Consider the following 21,464-nt stretch of genomic DNA (forward strand, 5'->3'; position numbering starts at 1 on the left):
ATCAGCTGGAGCCACTGTGCCCGCTCCTGTGTTAGCAAGCTATTTTGCACATTAACGTACAGACACACCTTAATGAAAACATAACCTCCTTGGATGTTGTAACAATACAGCTAAAGTGCCATTACAAAAAAAGACTTTCATTGTAATATTTATAGTGAGTACACAATCACTAGTTATTCTTCTAAATATATTCTACAAAATTAGATGTCAGATGACAAGTCAGTTCAATATTACTAATCTATCTGCACATCCATCCATCCATCCATCCATCCATCCATCCATCCATCCATCCATCCATCCATCCATCCATCCATCGCTCACACCAAAAAGGTCAAACAAAGGTTACCACATGGTGACTCCAAATTACATTTATCTAGAACATTTCTTGTCACTCCATATGGATTAGCCTACAGTACAGTGACAACTGCAATTAGATGTTATATTAGGCGTATTCAGAAAGAACACCTCACCACCAGGTTGCCAATCACCATCACCAGCATGAAGTGAGTGGCTTACAATACACTACCCTTAGTTATTTCTCTAAATGTATTCCACTAACCTAGATGTTAGATGTATTAAGAAAGAACCACTCACTCACCACCAGGCAGCACCATGACCAGCATGAAGACGAGCACTAAGACAATGTACCATATGCTGGTGACCCGGGTTCGAGTGCAGGCCATGTCCTGCCCCGTGTCTGTCTCCCGCGTACTTCCTGTTATCTCTTCACTATCCTGTCTATATTAAAGGCATAAAAGCCCCCCCGAAAACATAAAAAAAACAAAGAACGACTTACCACCAGGTTGCCAATCACCATGACCAGCATGAAGACGAGAATGCAGAGAGGCTGTCCCGCCACCTTCATGCAGTCCCACATGGTCTCGATCCACTCGCCGCACAGCACGCGGAACACGATCAAGAAGGAGTGGAAGAAATCCTTCATGTGCCAGCGGGGCAGCACGCAGTCCTTGGAGATCTTACAGACGCAGACCTCGTAGTTCTTGCCAAACAGTTGCATTCCCACCACGGCAAAGATGAAGACGATGATGGCGAGCACCAGCGTGAGGTTCCCCAGCGCGCCCACAGAGTTGCCGATGATCTTGATCAAGGTGTTCAGGGTGGGCCACGACTTTGCCAGCTTGAAAACCCTCAGCTGATGAAGATAGGGCAGCAGACAGGACAGGGAACAACAGTCGTAACCATTAAAATGACTGAAATGTGTATTAACATGATGTTTAGTTTAGTTTGTGTGCATTAACATGATGTTTAGTTTAGTTTAGTTTGTGCGTGTGTGTACTCGTTATTTACTCTTTATAAAAAAAAATAAAAATATAAAAACTAACCCCTCTTTGCAACTGCACATGTTGTTCTGTATATCTCCTGTGCACTTTGTATTTGCTTGTGATGTTGGCTTGATTATGTCCTCTTTTGAAAGTCGCTTTGGTTATAAAGCATCTGCCAAATGCAATGTAATGTAATGTAATGTAATGTAACAACATTTTGTTGACTTTACACTGAAAATGGCCATTTTAATGTTGGCGTAGTTACTGCACTTTGCCTTTGCACGTTTTTCCAGTGTGGTATCATGTAAAGTCGTTTGTATTTCACGCTAGTGCAGTCTGCATTGTGGTGCAACGACTTTGCATGTTAAGTCGTGATTTACAACGTTATGCAAAAGACACATACATTACAGCATGATCCTACTCCAACTGCTGATTTAGGTCACAAAGAAGAATGCAAAAAAAATCGCTAAGGTTAACCGTTAGTTATAGATAGCTAGAAGTTAACAAGGTAACCTACGCAAATCAGTTTCTGGTGCATTTGTACATCAATCTGTTCTGTAGTAGCCACAACATTTATAGTCACTTAGGCTCTTTAAATAAAGCAAAAAAAACGGTCATGTTAGAAGTTGCACAGAGGCCGATATCATGAAAGTGCATTGTTACTGTGTGCGTTGTATCAGTGTGCGTTGTTACGGTTTTATTTTTTAGGAAACGAACTTCAACGTGTGGCAGCTATCAATGAGAGTAGTTACACATATCAATGCCAGCAAACGCTTAGCATGTTAACACTTAATATGTTAACAATGTTAACATGCTTCACAGATATTGTGAAGCTTTTTGAATAGTTCAGTAGACGTAGAATAGTCGTTGTGACAAGATAGAATTTAGTTATGCTAGTTATACTTCTTTATACTCTGACCATTGCTACCACTAGGACACTACAACCACCCAATGTTTTACGCACATTCTGCTGTATGTATTGTATGAATTGTGCTACACAACTAAAGGTAGCCTAGTATTATTTGCTTCTATGTGACTGGATAATTTGCCAAAGTCGAGTCCCACTCTTTCGCCTGCCCCACAGAGCTGCCTTTCAATATTTATACACTCTACCTGCTGAACTGAGAATCACATCCAAGAGAAGTAAATGGGAAAGCGTTTGGTCACACTGAGGGTGCATCCCAATATGTGTCCTTGCCTCCTCCACTTGTGCTTGTCTCCTCATCCCTCCTCCTGGCCCCTCCTCCGTGGAAAAAACGATAAAGTTTCCCAGCTGTCAGCCTCGCCACAACAACTTTTGAGGGACTGTTTTTCATTCACCATCCCAATTGCAAATGAGAAAAATACTTTACAATTGAGCTTTTGCAAAGATATTGAAATATAATGCTGTTGTCAGTGATGTCATCATGACGAGAAGCAAGTGGAGGAGGCAAGTGGAGGAGGCAAGGTCACATATTGGGATGCACCCTGAGAGAAAGACAGGTGTGAATGTGCAAAGAGTGACAGGGAGGGCTTGCCTTACCAGTCTAAAAGATCGCAGGACAGATAAGCCCTCCACATCAGATAGGCCCAGCTCCATCAGGCTCAGGCATACAATGATGCTGTCGAAAATGTTCCAGCCTTGCTGAAAGTAGAAGTACGGGTCCAGAGCGATGATCTTCAGAACCATCTCAGCAGTGAAGATTCCAGTGAAAACCTACAATTGAAGAACATTGAACAATCAAAACAAAATAGCTTCAAGAGACAAAACACAACAGACATGCTGATTGCACACTCCCCCAACCTTCACTTCATGGCCAACATTTAAAATCTGCAGTGAAAACCTACAACTGAACAATATTGGACAATCAAAACAAAGCTAAATAGCTTTATGTGACAAAACACAACCAAAATATTGCTTGTGAACTGCCCCAGGCCTGTGAAAAGTTAATTTCCAAAATGTAGAATATGCAATTGAAAAAGAAAGGGAGATATGAGCTGATCTGGCTATTCTTGTTAAATCTAGGGATGCACTAAATCCAGATTTTTTAAGATTCAGGCGAATACCGAATCTACTGCTTAAGATTAAGCTGAATACAAAACTGAACACGAATCAAATCCTACTCCGAAAACCAAAAACCAAACAAAACCAAACCCCGTCAACAAGGCAGACTCTGGCTGAACCCCCCAAAAAATTGTGGCTTCGGTACATCCCTCGTTAAATCAACTCAGTTACACAGGCTGTAGAAACAATATGTGATAGCCTGTCTGAAAGACCAGCGCATTTCTTTTGTTTTCATAAGTTTCGGGAAACATATTTCTTAACTGAGAGACCAGATGGAAACTCTACATTATGCTTCTGTAAATAGTTGTGCAAGCAAAGCCAGAAAATTGTGTTCCAGTTAAAATGAAAGATGCTCAGGCACTACTTCATAAAAAATGCTGTTTTAGGCACATCCTTGGCACTTTCATGTTGGTATGACAGATTGGTCTGGAGTTGCAACAAACAAGAGGTGTCTGTGGGCAATGGGCTGGTTATTTGTGTGTGCTGTGCGCATGTAGGGAAGACGGCAAGGAGTGACAACAGGGTCCGTGGTCCTGGGCCCAGGGAGAGGGAGGGGGCATAATTGGCTCTTCATTGCATTTTTTATGGGGGTTTTCAGATGACTTTGTCCCCGCGCCCAGCAAAAGCTGGCAGTGCCCCTTTGTGCCTGTGCGTGCATGTGTGTGCATGTGCGTGTGTGTATAGTTGAGAAGGGGTAGTGGTGTGTGTGTGTGTGTGTATGCATGCACGTGTGTGGTGGGGGTATGTGTGTGCATGTGCATGTGCATGTGTGTGCGAAGCAGGAGAGGGTGGCTGGGTGGTGGAGGACCATGTGGTACACACAGAGAAAGGGCTGGAGCAGGAGAGGGTGGCTGGGTGGTGGAGGACCATGTGGTACACACACACAGAGAAAGGGCTGGAGCAGCTGACAGGCCTGTGGTTTGCTGTGATTTTTTTCTTCTTCTCTGTTTGTTGTTCCTGAAGGATGACTGGTTGGAGGTGACATGGGATACGTGGCCATGATGAAAGCGGGGGCAGGAGGCGGGGACGGGTTATGACTTCATGGGCCCCTGGGCCAGAGGAAAAGACAGCCCCCCCTCTCCGTGGAATCGCAAGAGTTCAAAACATTTGGGCGCTAGCCAAGATGTAGAGCCTTAGTTGGGCGTTGGGGGTTTCTCCTCCAAGAAAAAATGAAACTCAATATCATAACATAAATCTAGACAATAATAAAAAAAATTTGTAGGACGGATGCTTGGGCTTCAGGGCCCCCATGACTCTTGGGCCCCTGGGACTGGGCCCGGTAGGCCCATGCAGTAATCCATCCTTGGGTAGGTGGTAGGGGAGGGGACTGTGGTGGTTGGAAGGTGTGAGGCAGTTGGTGGAAGTCTTTGGGGGTGGTTACGTGTGTCTGCCCTTGTGCGTGTGTGTGGCCTTGAGCGTGCGCGCGCGTGTGTGTGTGTGTGTGTGTGTGTGTGTGTGTGTGTGTTTATGAGCGTGTGTGCTTGCGTGTGTGTGTTTACATGCGTGCGTGTGTGTCTGTGTGTGGTTGAAGGGTAGGCCTGATGCATTGAGTCTCTGCATGAAATAATTAGCCTTTTCACCATGGCACCAGCTCATCAATGTCTTAAGCCTATTTTCCAACTCCAAGCAGTATGAACCTGAAAACCTATTGGATTTAAGCATGACAGGTAATGTGTCGGTACATTTGTGTAATGAGAGAGGGTTTGATCTAAGTAGATCAAAATCTGGACTGGGATCAAAAACAGACCCCAACAGACGCCCTCTGACTTCTGAACACCCAACAGCATCGGCCCCAGAGGACTGTTGGCCCATCTGGAAAAGCCCTTTATGCCAGATTACCAGTCCAGGCCTGATCAACACCTGTATGAGGTGAGCACAATTATTAGTCAACTTCATTGCGCTCTCTGGGGAAATGGGAGCAAAGAGATCTAAAGCCAAAGATATGCTTCACATGCTACCTACTAGGTAAACATCAGTAATGACGTCATCGAAGCGCCAACGCAATATATACTGGTGCTGGGTCATTTCCAAGAAGCTACTAGCAGGCCATGAGAGAGACAGTGCTTGTGTTTTCCAGCATGGAAAGGAAAGGAATAAAATGTATCCCTTCCCTCCAGCCTTTTTGCATATCGGATCTCGAATTTATAGACGCCATGGGCACAAGGTTTCATTTTATCTTCACGAGTAAGGGTCTCTCCCATAGACTTCCATTCATCAAAATGGCCTGTTTAAATGAGGTCCCGAACTTAGTAACCGTTGCCATGTTATGATTGGTCAGTTACCATTTTGTGGGTTCGGCTGCGGGAAAGTCGAATTCTTTGCCAAGCATGCAAAGATTCCCTTGAGCCAACGTCTTGTTTTGCGTGAAGTAATTGATAACAAATCATTTTGACCGGAAATAAAGTGGCCCACTGCAGCAGATGACAAGCTGGCAGAGGAGAGAGGGCAGAGGAAAGGCTGTAGTCCGTACGGCATGACTCACTCTCGAAGCAGCTGACTCGGACATGCTCAGTCCTGTCTGCTGCAGAGATGTGCCTTTTTTGCCATGCCAGGGCAGAGGCTTCACCAGGGCTGGACTGGCCATCTGGCATAGCGGGCATTTCCCGGTGGGCCCTGCACCCTCGTGGGCCCCCATTTTTTTTAATTTTTTACATTATTGAAAATGGGGGCCCACAAGGGTGCGGGGCTCACCGGTGAGTCAGTTCTCCTGCACTAATAATAATGAGGGGGGCCCCCTTAAATCCAAAAGTGCCCGGGCCCTATTTATCCCCCAGTCCAGCCCTGGGCTTCACCAATAACCTCCCCACTTCCCCATCACCACTAATGAGAGGAGATGGATTGCTGAGAGCAATGAGCAAGTTCGGCCATGTACACATGACACAAACCACAAGTGAGGGTGGGTGGACGTCATGTTGTCAGCTGGGGGAAAGAAGACATAAAACATCCTCCACGACAAGAGCCTTGTCCCCCTTGAGCCCTTCAAATACCCTTGTGCCACAGTACTACCAACCCATACAAAATTAAACTAACAAATTAATTTATACAGTGTGTCACATAAGTAAGTACACCCTCACATTTCTACCCCTCACATTTCTGCACCATACATGCTTGACACCATCTAAAACAAATTTGTCATCAGACCCCACAACATGGCTGCAGCAATCCATATCTTTAGTCTGTTTGTCTCAGATGAGACCAAGATAAACAAATTTGCTTTAGGTGGTGCCAAGAATGTATGGTGGTAAGCAAGTGAGTAGTACAAAGAAAAGTCTCCCATGCTTACAGTCAAGCATGGTCGTCGAACTGACATGGTTTGGGGCTGCGAGAATGCCGGCAACATTGGGAAGCTGAATTTCACACAAATAAACATTCTTGCCAACATGTACTGTGTCTACTGAAGCAAATCATTATCCTCTCTATGGTATTTTAACACAGTGGTGTACTCACTTTTGTGTGTACATTTTGAGACATTAATGGCTGTATTTCAAATTATTTTGTGTGAACAATATATTGTACACTGGCTACTTTTCATTTTGTCAAAGTGAAATCTCAGTCTAAATGTTGTCCCATAACAAATCCACAGAAGTCTGAGGGGTTACTTGTGTGAGACACCGTATATGGGCTATACACGTGTTATTGTAATAAATACATATTATATATAATATCATATATAATATGAAGCGCCCCATATCTTCTGTCATCATATATGAGAAGGGGTCCACATACACATCCCATCTACAATGCTTACATTGCAACTTGTACAATAAACCTTGCATATGGATGGCAAGACATACAATAATCCTAGCCTGTGAATTGAAATCTAATCGAACCGTTTTGTGGGTAAAAGACTCACCCCCCACCCTGCGCATGATCATTGATTATCTGTTCTTTTATAAAATGGGGTCAAAGCCTCTGCATCAGGAGCCCCGTTGACAAGCAGACCAAAGCATATGATGACAGTTACAGCCAGGGCCAGGACAGTCATATGAAAGGGCCCCCTACCCAATGCATATATTAATAATATCATTAAGAGCCAATTATGCCCCCACAGCCCCGATCTCCCTGGGCCCGGGACAGCTGAGCCCTTTGTCCCCCCTCGTCCGCTTCCCTGGTTACAGCTGTAAGCCAGGTGGCCGTGGCTACTCTGTACCAGACACCTCTGGCTAATGTTGCCTTTCAACTTTGGCTCAGACAGAGGAGACAAAGACAGTAATGGGGCTGGTCAAGCAAAAACAACTCCAGACAGAGGGTTATTGAAGAATGTGTTCCGGCTACGTGATCTGCACTAGGTCTATCTCCAAGTTCATTCCATGGAATAAAAAAAAATCAAGAAAAAAGGATTTTAAGTGTGTGGACTCCTCATTCCAAACCCCCCCGCCTCCCCACACACACACACACACACACACACACACACACACACACACACACACACACACACACACACACTCACACCAGTTTTCTTACAGGACAAAAAGGTCCCCTGAATTCGTACAGTAGTATCAGAGAGAGTAGAGAGAGAGAGGCTCCATTGGTCCATTGTTTCCGGGTTCTATTATTGCAAGGGGGGGGGGGATCCCCCTTTAGGCAAACCTAGGCAGACCTAAGGACTGTTCTATTCATTCTAGGAGTATTATGACACGCCTCTTTAGTCAGACCGGAACCTGGTCACGTTAGGTGCCCATGGAAACCTATTATGTTGGCATATCTCTATATACTTAAAGAATCTCTGGTAGTATCCTACACAGGCCTCCATGCTGTATTGTCCATGCTCAGCTATGGCTCCTCACAGGGTTCTGTGTGCTCTCCACACGCTAGTTTATACCCATGAAGGCACCCCTGCTCACCTCAGCAACAACATGATCAAATTTACTGATGACACGGCAGGAGTTGGACTGATTTCAAAGCGGGGTGAGTCTGCCTACAGTAATGAGATGGAGCGTTTGTTGGGGTGGTCCTAAACACAGCCAAGACCAAGGAGCAGCTTGTGCATTTTAAATGAAGGAGGAGGAGGAAAAGGACTGTCTTCCAGCTGGTGATTGAGGGAGTCTGTGTCTCAGACCTCTGCTTTCTGGAGGAGGACTTGACTTTCATCGTCAGACATCTGTCACAACCTGATTGTGCCCTCCTACCACTGCTCAGATAACATACTCACATACTGCCTCACATACTGCCGTTTTGGCTACAAAACGTTGCATATGGGGTTCTTACACAACATAGTAAACCTATTGATTTTTCTGTAATTCTTTACGCTCTTTCCTATGGGTGGTTCAGTACCAAATTGCAGAGCATCAAACATACCGTAGCACATGGCTTCATCCAACCCAACTTAAACACGCAGCAGCAGATCCGCAGAAAAGAATATACCGGTAATATAGCCAGCAAGACCATTACAAAGTGAAGACAAAAAAAGAATTCACTTGTGAAACCGGCAAACTAGTTCAGGGTGAAAATGACAAAAGAAAGTGTAGTGGGCAGAGGGATGCAACAAGGAAGTGAATAAGGCTTTCACAGTGGAATATTGGTCAATGATGTTTTAGTAGTAGCACATGCCAGGTGTGGTGCAACCACAGATAATGCCACTATTGTACGGATTAAACATTACATTATTACACAGTACATTAATTTCCAACTGCTAATTAATTTATGGGTATTAGCTGTGGTTGTACCCAGGGCCGGTTCTGGCTTATTTGGTGCCCTAGGCGAGTTTGATTTCTGGCGCCCCCCCCCCTACCTTTGAAAGAAAAAGACTAATATCCTTAGTAAGCTTAACTAAATAGCATCAAGAACAATAACCGTTTTTCATCAAATGGATTTGTGTTTTTTTTTGACAGGCGACCAACACATCAGATTGAGTCGCATGAAAGTAGCTTCACAGTGTGGTGTGTTGGATATGATGGTGGTGGGGCCCCCAACCCCAGATGAGAGGGAGGTTATCAATGTGTTTGAATTGTAACGTGAAATTGAAATGCCAGGAGAGTGATACAGTAGGGTAGACTGAGTACAGTTGGGTACACTTTTATTTTTGTCCCCTTCCACGCAGAAATTAGACCATTAAAAGGTCCTAAAAAGAAAGTTGTTTTGGACAGAACATATTTTCAGGATGTGGGCAAATATATAATCAAGGAATTATATCTCTAGGATGTTTAATGTTTATGTAATTAATCAAACAAAAAAGGTGCACTTTTGTCCCGACTGTACCCTAGCTAAAAAACGGTGGGGTACAGTTGAGACATAGCAGAGTACAGTTGAGACACCATTCTAATCAATGGGAGGTAATAGCCATGGGAGCTAATAGCATGGCCGATAGCAAAATACTGTACTCAACTGTACCCGTTAGCATCTTTACATTGGTTTTACATAGTGAAATTAGCACTACAGGCTAGCGTCTAAACTGTCCCCTTCTGGCCAGATCACACATTGATAAATATATTAAAATGGTTTTAAGTGTTATGATGGCAGGAAATATGTCTGCTTTTAGAGCACATATCATGGCTTGCAATCATGTAACTTATATCAAGAGGATAACTAATGGTCATTAGATATTCATTTTTGAAGGAACCTGGTGAGGTAAATCTGACCTGTTGAAAACAGCATTTTCCCAATATCTTTGGATCTGCGTTCTGTGCTGGTTTCAAATTTCCCATGATCAAGGAGGATATCGATGCGCATGTCCACAGCAAAAATTAGATCCGAGTTACGTTGTTACCCAGAGATATTTGGTTTGTCTAAACTGTACCCTGTACCCAACTGTACTCAGTCTACCCTACATTTGCATGTAAAATGCATGTGTAGACAATAAGCCTACCAAGGAGGTCTGCATTGATCTACACTATCTACAGCATCACAAAGCATGGCAGCATAACAATTTTAATAAGCTACACATTTGTGCTGTCTTCCAAACCAATTTCATTTCTGGACTGGAAATAGTGGTGCATTTGTGAGTAGGAGAATGAGAAGGGGGCTATCTATGTGTTTGGAGGGACAGGGTGAGAGAAAGGGAGAAGAGCTGTCACGCTATTGAATTTCATAATATACAAAATATAGTAAATAGCCTCACTTGTCTGCTGTGCATGGTTCTGTTACATGATTAATGTAGGCTATGTCATTCTGGTCTGGAAATTAATGTTTTTTAAGCTTACAACAAGCAGGTAATTCATGTGGATGGAAGGAGATATGGCAGCTAAAATTGTTTTAAACATTGCACCAGTCTTACTTTACATTGCTTGTCAACCTAAGCAAGTATTATGATATCAGGTGGGTGTTAGTGAGTAGTGAGTAGGCTACTAACAGCTACTTTACTGGATGTCATTGCTTGGCATACTTGGCTAATGTTAGCATGCTAACTAGCGATTTCTCTGATCAAAAACAAAGCTCTTTTTCTCTCTAATTCCAAATAGTAACCTCATAACTATTAGGCTTTCCATAATCACAAACGGTTGCTGATTAAATCACATAGTTCCAAAACACCCTCTGAAACTCCTGCATCATGCAATGAGTGGTTTAATGAGAACATAATAATCTCCATCCAGCAGAGCAGCACTACTGTTTGCGCTTGCCCCCTCTGTCTCTCGAGTGAGTCTCCAAATTCAAAATAGACCGCACGCTGTCACTCGTCCCGCCCCCTTTCTCAGAACTGTCTGTTTATTGGTTCACAGACTTCCCAGAGACAGTTGGAAGAGATATTACTATTGGCTGAGGGGCGCTTTGCCGTGAGGAGCGCTTTCGCCACTCTTTGTTGATTGCGACTTCATAAAAAAACTTCATATCGCAAAATTACGCATAGGAGAGCGCCATTTCGGCGCCCCTTCTTCACATGGCGCTCTAGGCGACCGCCTAGCCGGCCTATGCTAAAAACCGGCCCTGGTTGTACCACCTTTGAGCCCCAAAAACGTCATTGACCCACATACATCAACAATGATGAAGTCCAGAATGAGTTTCACGTGTGCATACTTGTCATATAGTACATTATTTCCAGAATTCATACTGCCCATTGACAAATGTCCGCCATTTTGAATATCCAGAAATAGACATTTTTAGCTGCAAAACATACTGTACTTTGCTCATATTAGTAAATATTGGTTTATTACTTATTACTTATTGGCAAAAGGCAGCTCAGCACAAAAGGCAGCAGAGTTTCAATGAGCAGCATAGTTGCAATACCTCCTCTGGCCACAATTCTACATACCTTTAAACAATTTATGGCAAAAGACGAAGAAGTGACTTCTGTTAGCTTCTATGGCAGCAGAAATGGCGTCTGGCCAGCCGTACACATTTATGGCCCATAATTAAGGGCTCTTCTCTCTTTATGTTCTCTCCTCATGAAATGACTTACCAGATTGCCGATGGAGAGCATGGCATTGAACTCGTCGGTCATGGGGTAGTGCTCCATGGCCATGAAGAGTGTGTTGAGCACGATGCAGATGGTGATGGCCAGGTCCAGGAAGGGGTCCATCACCATGACCTTGACCACGTCCTTCACCCTCAGCCAGTTCGGGGTGCACCTCCAGATGAGGATCTTGTGGGCAAACGTGTACCAGCAGGGGTGGCACTTCTGATGAGCCTCCTCCAGCTCTGAGACATAAAGCAGTAGAGTGTTAGTCTATAGGTCTATCGGTCGACATGCATAACACAGCATGTTTATGTTGTATGCTAGGTGATGTTTCTGGTCAACAGGAAATGGCTTGCTTGACAGATCAGTTCGTTTTTACTTTCCATTAGTGTCTGCATGCATTGTGTAGTGGCAATACTGGATTCCTCAGATATTATTATATATATATTATATTATATTATTATATTTTATTATATATTATTAAATGCTACAATTATATATTATATTATATTATATTATATTATATTATATTATATTATATTATATTATATATTATATTATATTATATTATATTATATTATATTATATTATATTATTACCTCTGCCAAGGAGGCTATGTTTTACTTTATACTATTACATTATACTATTATGTGGTAAAATAAAGTAACAAAACTGTCACATGTCAATAATCTAGCCAAAACTTCTTAGACAGGATTATAGGATCATTTTAAAGCCATTTTACTCAGTTTAGAGCTCTGTGCAGTTCCTGCCTTTTTTGTTTGGTAGGACAGTATACCTGTTCTATAACGGTTAAGAATATTGTGGCTAAGTGAAAGGGCTGAATGGCTAGTCACTAGACAAAAATCACGAGCCAAAATTACCAGAAGCCAAATAGTTTGTCAAGACATGGTTAGTACAAAGGTACAACACTGCAAAGGAAGAGGAGTTTCTCTGCTGGGATATACTGTACATGAGACTGATGTAGATACAGCTGTTTCTGTGTATGTGTGTGTGTGTGTGTGTGTGCGTGCGCGCGTGTGTGTGTGTGCGCATGTGTGTTTGTGTTTGCGCCTGTGTGCACGTGTCAGCACTTCTGTATTGGCCTTACCCTCCATGGCATCGGTGAAGTAGCTGGCTGCACTCATGGTGCGGTCTCTCTGGGTGAACTCCTCGATGGAGATCTGGCTGGGCACCAGCATGCTACTCAGCTCATTGGTGGAGTTCTGGCCCTAGTTATGAAGCAGAATGAAAAATAAGTATATACATAAAGTGGCAACATACTATGAAGAAGGTTAAAGGGGCATTCCACCGGTGGAGACATGAATATGTATTGAAAGTGGGTCATATAATATAGTAGAATAGTAGTATACATTTTTAATTTGGTGCCTTCTTGGCCGAGAAAAGGCAGAAAATGACTTTTTAGTGCTTGTGGATTTGTGACAACAATCCCCATAATGCACGGCAATGCTCAAGTTCCACAGGCCACAGCCAGTTATTTGGGACTCTACGCATCATCCCTCACTCAGCTTGCAGGCATTGTTGCCAGATTGGGCTGTTTCCCGCCCCACTGGGCTGCTTAGTATAGCCGTGTGCGAAAATGGCATTTAGCAGAAAAAACCCCCAATTTTAGCCATAGAAATCAATAGAATTGGGCGGGATTTTGAGCTTCTAGGCGGGTTTTGACAATTTTTTGGGCTGGAAATCATCAGCCTCATCTGGCAACCCTGCTTGCAGGTGCATCACAGTGAGATGGACATCACTGGAAAGGAGAAGCTGGAGCACACTGCAGCTTAGTTTTCAAGACTTTATTTTGTGCACACACGCTACCAACGTTTCGGTGTTGCTACACCTTCTTCAGAGTCAAATGATAGCAAGAGAGAGACACACATTTTAAGACTTAACATTCACAGGTGATCCCACTTGGTTTGGCTAAAAGTTGGTCTCATCTCATTGCAGGTAATTGACCCCACCCCCCAACACCAGGACAAGATTGTAGACAATTAGACAGCTTGCCAACTTCCCAAAACAAAACAAAAAAGTGAAAAAACAATACACAAAGAACATTGTCAATAAAACCACAGCTACAATTATTACAAGACCACAGCCGCGATGCTGGAGCAATTTGTTACAGAAAGCAAGACATATTGAGTTCCTCATTTATGCCCTGAGACTCAACTGAATTTAGAGTATGAATCCAAAATGCCTTTCTACGAAGCCTCTCTGTCTAATTGTCTGCAATCCTGTCCTGGTTTTGGGGGGTGGGGTCAATTACCTGCAATAAGATGAGACCAATTTAGCCAAACCAAGTGGGATCACCTGTGAATGTCAAGTCTTGAAATGTGTGTCTCTCTCTTGCTATCATTTGACTCTGAAGAAGGTGTAGCAACACCAAAACGTTGGTCAGGTGTGTCTTCAAAATAAAGTCATGAAAACTAAGCTGCAGTGTGCTCCAGCTTCTCCTTTCCAGCTATGCCAGTGACTTACTGGCAGTGTTGCCAGATGAGGCTGATGATTTCCCCCCAAAAAATGCACAAAACCCGCCTGGAAGAACTAAATCCTGCCCAATTCTATAAGTGAGTTCGCAATTACCGGCGCGAAATGCATTATGGGTAATATTCGCCATTTTGAGAGATAAACAAAACAGCGTTGCCCCGGGATACAATAAAACGTGCATGATATTTTATCTAGCCGGGTTACTCCGAGCATGTAATGTTGACAACAAACAATTCACACAACCATTTAACAACCCCAAATTACTCAACATTTCGCTGGTAGGTCAAGGATGGTCTTGGGGTTGTAAACGAGACATTTTTGAACCTTTTAAGTGAAACCAGAATTAATTAACGAACTTGTTTTGGAGAGATGTCTGGTAAACTAACAGAATGCTAACTATCCGGGTTGCTAGCTAAATCCGATTATGTAATGTTGACAACAAACAAGTCACACAACCATTTAACAACTCCAAATTACTCAAAATTTCGCTGGTAAATCAAGGAGGATCTTGGGGTTGAAAGCAAGACACTTTTGAACTTTTTCAGTGAAATCAGAATTTAATAACGAACTTGTTTTGGAGAGATGTCTAGTAACTAACAGAAGACTAACCATCCGGGTTGCTAGCTAAATCCGAGTATGTCATGTTGACAGCAAACAAGTCACAGAACCATTTAACAACCCCAAATTACTCAAAATTTCGCTGGTAGATCAAGGAGGGTCTTGGTGTTGAAAACAAGACATTTTTGAACTTTTTAAGTGAAACCAGAATTTAATAGCGAACTTGTCTTGGAGAGATGTCTGGTGGTAACTAACAGAAGACTAACCATCCGGGTTGCTAGCTAAATCCGAGTATGTCATGTTGACAGCAAACAAGTCACACAACCATTTAACAACCCCAAATTACTCAAAATTTCGCTGGTAGATCAAGGAGGGTCTTGGGGTTGAAAACAAGACATTTTTGAACTTTGTAAGTGAAACCAGTATTTAATAACGAACTCGTTTTGGAGAGATGTCTGGTAACTAACAGAAGGCTAACCATCCGGGTTGCTAGCTAAATCCGAATATGTAATGTTGACAAACAATTCACACAACCATTTAACAACCCCAAATTACTCTAAATTTTGCTGGTAGATCAAGGAGGGTCTTGGGGTTGAAAACAATACATTTTTGAACTTTTTAAGTGAAACCAGAATTCATTAACAAACTCGTTTTGAAGAGATGCCAGTTAGCCCACACATAGCTATGTCTTCAGTACAGCTTTACATGTCCTTCTTAAATTGAATGTTTCATTAATTTATTCTACCAGTTCATGATACAGCTTCATTAATCACCTGTGGCCACTGTCTGTCATCGTCTATCCATGAAACTTTATTCAAAACTTAATTCAGGCTGTCATTTTGATGCGCAGTAACTATAGATGGCATAACGGAGAACGGCACACTTCAGCAATGGCGACAGTGCACAAGCGGCACCCATGAATCGCAATGCAATCATTCTAAAATCTACAGAAAGCACCACTTTTACCCCACTACGAAATCCACAAAGTATGACATTTATTTTCCTCGTTTACTGGTGTGCAGCTCAGTGTCCTACCGCTTTGGGATGGCAGGATCTGGTATCCACGCATTTGTTTATCTACCGTTTTGCGTTGCTAGGTCAATTTCGCGCAGGCGCACTAGTAATTGCGAACTCACTTATTGATGTCTATGGAAAATATTGGGCGAGTTTTCCTGCAAAATGCCATTTTTACCCGCAGGCGGCCATCCCAAGCAGCCCAATTGGGCGGGAAACAGCCAAATCTGGCAACACTGCTTACTAGAGCCTCAATGCCAGTGATTTCAAAAGTACTGGGACACTGATCTGTGATAGGTCTGTTAGAGCATTAGGTCCAACCCCCTATGGGCGGGGTTGAAAGGGTGGGGAAAAAGGCTTGTAGTCTCAACAGAAATCCACCTCTCTTTCACTTCCTCCTACAATGATGCAAAATGACGATTTTTACATCATTGTAGGAGGAAGTGTTAAGAGATGAATATGGATTTCTCCTATCTCAGGGGGAATTGAGAGATTGTTGCAAGACCATTCAAAAGTATGACTGGGTGTCTAGCGATGGAAAGCCTAATGCAAAATGGGTGGAGTGTCCCTTTAAGTGACACCATGTGCTTAATCATCTGAACAATTATAAACTGGAATAACAAATATTGCTACCTATTTCTAGGCTTTACTTTTTCCAAGGCTTAAAAGGTGGACAAAGAGAACTGAAGTTGCAAAGAAAAAAACAAACAAACAAGAGAAGACAATACAGTTCATGTTGGTTGAATTACCAGACTGCCATTGATGTGAATGAAATGAATTGCGATAGAATCCACTATTACTCATCCATCCTTGCATCCATCCATCCATCCATCCCGTGCTCACATAAATAAAAGTCAAACAAAGGTAGGTGTCTCAGCAACATTACTCACAGAATTAAGAGACTCTTGACCAAACTCTTCTACTGAACCACACGCCACGTTTCTTCTGTTATGTTAACAACATGGCGTCCATTTAGTGCATTTAGTTTTTGACCATTGATAGGAAAGCAATATTTTGTTTCCTAGGAGCGACGCCACAAATGGCCAAACTCGGCTTCTGATTTTCTCGGCTCATTTTACCTAAGCTCTGGAATGTGGTGAAGAGAAAGTTGGACGGTCACGAGCATCAAACAAACAAAGCAGCTTGAATTCTTGCACCAGGAGTGGATTTAAGTCATCCAAGAACAAGGTGAAAGACTAGTGGGGAGCATGCCAAAACTGAATGAAAGCTGTGATAAAAAAATCTGAGTTATTCTTCAAAATACTGATTACTTAACTTTAGAACATTACGGGACTATTACGTTGGTTGTTTTAAAGTGAATATCATTTTGTTTTCTTTTCCTTTTTCTGAAATACATTGTGCTATTTTGACCATTTGCCATTTTCTTCAAGTAAGTGCTCTAAATGAAAATATTTTCCTTTGAAATTCCAAGAAAATGTCAGTGCTTTACAGAATGAAGCGATTATGTTCATTTTATCCATAAATAGCAAAGTCAGAAAAACTGAGCATTTTGAAGTAGTCTTATTTTTCCCCCAGAGCTGTATAATGTCCTTCTATCCCAGGTAACACACAATGTGACTCACAGACACTTTGTCACTGCCCACATCCGCGCTCACCATCAAACTGTTTTTGCTGTGAGGGAAACTCCGAGCCATTCTCTCCCCAGAGTGACACACAGCACCAGGGCACCTCTCCTTTAGCACCTGTTGCCATGGCTGCACTGCTCAAACATCACCCTCTCACTCGCTTCCTCTCACTCATCCAAAGAAGAGAAAATAGCTAGGTCATCCACCCTGAGCCACCACGCAGCTTAGCTTAGCTTGCCTGAGTGCTGTCTTTTTGCTTTTTTTAAAGATTTAATTTTTTTTCAAGATAGTTGCTAATTTTCTTGAGTTACTCACAGTGGGCAGGATTTCCTAAAGGGTGCTTATTGTATTTAAGGTCCTGGAGGCACATCACGCTAATTTTCTTACAACTGTTATAGGGGTGAATTAATTAAGGAAAATTTGCTCAAAAGAATACAATAGAAAATACAATAAAGCCGCCAACACCAGGTTAAAATCTCAAAGTTATAGATTTGAATATGACATTAATCTCTGCGTTAAATGTAGATTATGATAAATGTATAGATATTCATTCATAAATTTGAGCTTTTCCTACATTTTCACTAGGTAATAAACTAATATTTATTGCTCTGACCAAATGACAGACATGGAGTACAGCCACAATTTTGTGTAATTTATTATTAATTATTAGTTATTGAAAAGTGTCATTTTTTTCTGATCATAATGAATACTTCGAAATTGATGATGGTGGTAAATATCCATGAAAAGCTAACGTTTGTGAATGAGGAGCATAAATTCTATAAATAAACTGTGTAGCCTCTTACTGCAGCAGGGGTCGCCGGCGACCCTATTCACTTGCTGAACATGCTTAACTACATCATAACAACATTGCTGTGACATTACAGAGAGCCATAGTGCTGTGCTAAGGGGTTAAACTCGTACATACACTGCCTATAGCCCCTTAATGCACGTCGGACCTCCTGTGGCACGCTGCAATAGACATTGAAAGTTAACTACTATAGTACTACATTACTATGACGGGGCACAGGGCCTTTAGTAATGCATTACAACGTGGTCATTGCCATGCTGGTAACAGCTCATTTATAATGCCCTGTCTTAAAGTGATACTGTTCCATTTTTGGAAATAAGCTTATTGTACACCTCCCCTTGAGTTAAATAATAGGCTTTTACCGTTCTCCTGTACTTCCAACCATTTTCTAGTTATGGCAGTGCACATTTTACCTCCAAGCTAATAGTTAACATTGAGTCCTATGAGACCAGTTAGCGAGCTGGTCTCATAGGACTCAATGTTAACTGCTAGCATGGAGGTAAAATTTGCACTGCCATACCCAGAGAATGGTTGAAAGTACAGGAGAACGGTAAAACCCTATTATTTAACTCAAGGGGAGGTGTAAAATAAGCTTATTTCCAAAAATGGGACAGTATCACTTTAAGGGGATAAAGTTCTCCTGTTGACATACGCAAAGCCCTGATTCTGGGATTTTGGAAGTTGCACCTGAATGATCAGAACACCCAACGTTGAGAACTTTTTCAAAATGTTCTGTTCACAGTTATTAACTTAATAACATCCTCCAAAATGCCAGTGAAGTGGTGTGATTTGGCAGATACCCACACACCCGAACTTGTTTGGATAACCTGTGTGAAGTTGGAATCCCCTATGTTGAAAATATGCATAGAGGCATTTTGGTTCGTTTGTGCACAAACCATCTTGAAGATATTTAGATGTTAAGAGGTTGGTGACCTTATGTCATTCAGCACCCCCTCAACATCAAAATGACTCGAAAATAATTGGAATAGTTTGTGCTTTGTTTGAGCACGTTTGTGCAGGCAAAATTAACGTTTATGCAACGTTAGAAATGTATGGTAGAGATGTATGGTACTCACACTCTCCTCCATGACCTTCTCCATGGTGCAGGAAGGCAGCGTAGTAAGAGGTCCTTGACCTGACATCATCCCATTCTGATCCATAGCTATGAAGATCTTGCCGTTGATGTTGAGGCTGGGGAAGAAGACCCCAGAGCCGTGGCTGGCAATGCTCTGAGTGCTGGTACGCCGCGTGGGCCACGGGAGTGCCAGCGATCCCGTCCGACTGTCCGTATCTCCGTGTACACTGTACTCGTCGTCGGCAAAGTCCGCCTCCGAGTCTTTGTTGCGCGAGCGGAAGTTGAAGATGCTGACCTGACTGCCCCTCCTGGTGTGCGATGACAATGTGCGTACAAGAAATCCGTGTGTTGTGTGCTGTGAGGGAGACAAGACAAAATGGAAATTTGAATGGAAAAATGAAAAGTGAGGTCTGTAACAACAATAATGACATAGAATAGTGTATTTGTGGTTTTTTTGCTGTCAGGAGACCTCCGTGAACCAATGGCCTTTGTTTGTTAATCTAACCAACCTTCATGCCCTCTATTGAGTCGATTTTCTGTGTTTTCTCCTCACTCTTGTTGTCAGTCTCTTCATTGAGGGGTTTTTGGCTTTTCCTCCGAGCTCTTTCTTCCAGAGGAATGTATGGAGATAGGTCTGGAGTAATCATCGACTCAGTTTCTGTCACTTTCTGAACAGTAAGCAGATTATAAAAAAAGAGTGAGAAAACAGGTAATTGTTAACACTGTGGCTTGAATTTTACAACATTTTAAATCAATGAATGAACAAACTTGATGAGGTGCAATCACACTCCTGCCCAGCTGTTTTGGCACTTGTTTTAAAGACCACTACACATTCAACGGACAATTGTCGGACTAATGGGATGTTGGACTTATAGGCTATTGCAGTGGTTCTTAACCTGGGGTGCGGGCACCCACTGGGGGTGCGCCAGAGATTTCAGGGGTGCGCAAAATTTTGTTTGTGTTGAGGTTGTGACCAAAATTCTGCTTCCAAAAATAATAATTAGGCCAAATCAAGACAAAATTATAACACGTTTTGGTCCCCATGTAAAGTCGTTAAAGTATTGATTAATGTCTAAAGCAAGAATCATTGTAATTAATCATTGAAATCATTTTTTAGTGCGTATCCACATGTAGAATTTTGGGTTGGGGGTACACGGCTTGTCTTGGGCACAGGTTAGGGGGTGCTTCAAAAAAAAAAAGGTTAAGAACCACTGGGCTATTGGACCAATGGCATGTATCCGATTTTGGTGCCCAGGGTTGGGACACGCCAAAAGACTGAACACAGCATCCAGTCTATGGACGGTTGTGTGTGAACCAATCGTAACACATTTGCAGATAATGTGTAAAACATTGACCTGGTGCCTGAGGCTGGCCATGCAAAAAAGGCTGAAAGACACATCTTAGCGCTCAATATTACTGTAATACAAGATTTTCAGATACGATACGATAGCTAGGTTAACAGCAGCATTTACAACCAAACAAACAAACATACTTGCTGCTCTTGACGTAGGCGTTCAATAGCTTGCTGAAACTCCCGTTCTTTCTGCCAGGCTTCAGCGATGGTGGCCTGGTTCTGCTCCTCATAGGCCATGGCCACCACCGCCAGGATCAGGTTGACCAAGTAGAAGGACCCCAAGAAGATGACCACCACGAAGAACACCATGTAGGTCTTCCCAGCTGATCGTAGCGTCTGGGTCAAAAGGTGTAACATTAGACTTGTTAATGATCAATTATCCATTTATAAATTACCACATGTCCACAAGCAGACGCGTTTCGGCTCGTAGCCTCTTACTGCATCAGGGGTCGCGGCCGACCCTATTCACTTGCTGAAAATGCCTAACTACATCATAACAACATTGCTATAACATTGCAAAGAGCCATAGTGCTGCGCTAAGGGGTTAAGGCATCATCAGTGCGTGGTCATAAATAATGGACGTAGCTTGTGAGTGTGGATTTTTCTTCTTTAAGTTGATACCTTTTATCGTGCACCTTAAGTCATTCATTTTTTCCCAGAAGTTGAGCGCGCCCTCTGACAAACTTATCAATTATCCAACCTTTGTCTTCCAAGATCAACAATTTAGTCAATTCGCATTTTCAAACTGAATGGAATGAAGGAATGTCAATGCTGTTGGTTTTTTCAATACTAATAATGTGTTTTTAGCTTTGTAGGCCTTGCAATTACATTTAACAGAAAGACATGAAGTAATATACCTATTCACCAACTATTGGATGGCAATGAAATCCCTTGAAATCTAAATTCCTTGACGGTGGCTT

General features: G+C 42.5%; 1 protein-coding gene across 1 annotated transcript in view; it reads right to left on the reverse strand.

Annotated features, from left to right (window-relative positions):
- The window catches only part of scn5lab (sodium channel, voltage gated, type V-like, alpha b), a 120,704-nt gene that overhangs the window by 47,109 nt on the left and 52,131 nt on the right, over positions 1-21,464 (reverse strand). The window contains 7 exon segments of the mRNA XM_063206665.1: positions 797-1,153; positions 2,806-2,979; positions 11,660-11,898; positions 12,765-12,885; positions 19,192-19,545; positions 19,700-19,858; positions 20,683-20,880. Of these exon segments, the coding sequence (XP_063062735.1) occupies positions 797-1,153; positions 2,806-2,979; positions 11,660-11,898; positions 12,765-12,885; positions 19,192-19,545; positions 19,700-19,858; positions 20,683-20,880 (1,602 nt within the window).

The sequence above is a fragment of the Engraulis encrasicolus genome, chromosome 9 (assembly GCF_034702125.1).
Source record: "Engraulis encrasicolus isolate BLACKSEA-1 chromosome 9, IST_EnEncr_1.0, whole genome shotgun sequence".
NCBI lineage: Eukaryota > Metazoa > Chordata > Actinopteri > Clupeiformes > Engraulidae > Engraulis > Engraulis encrasicolus.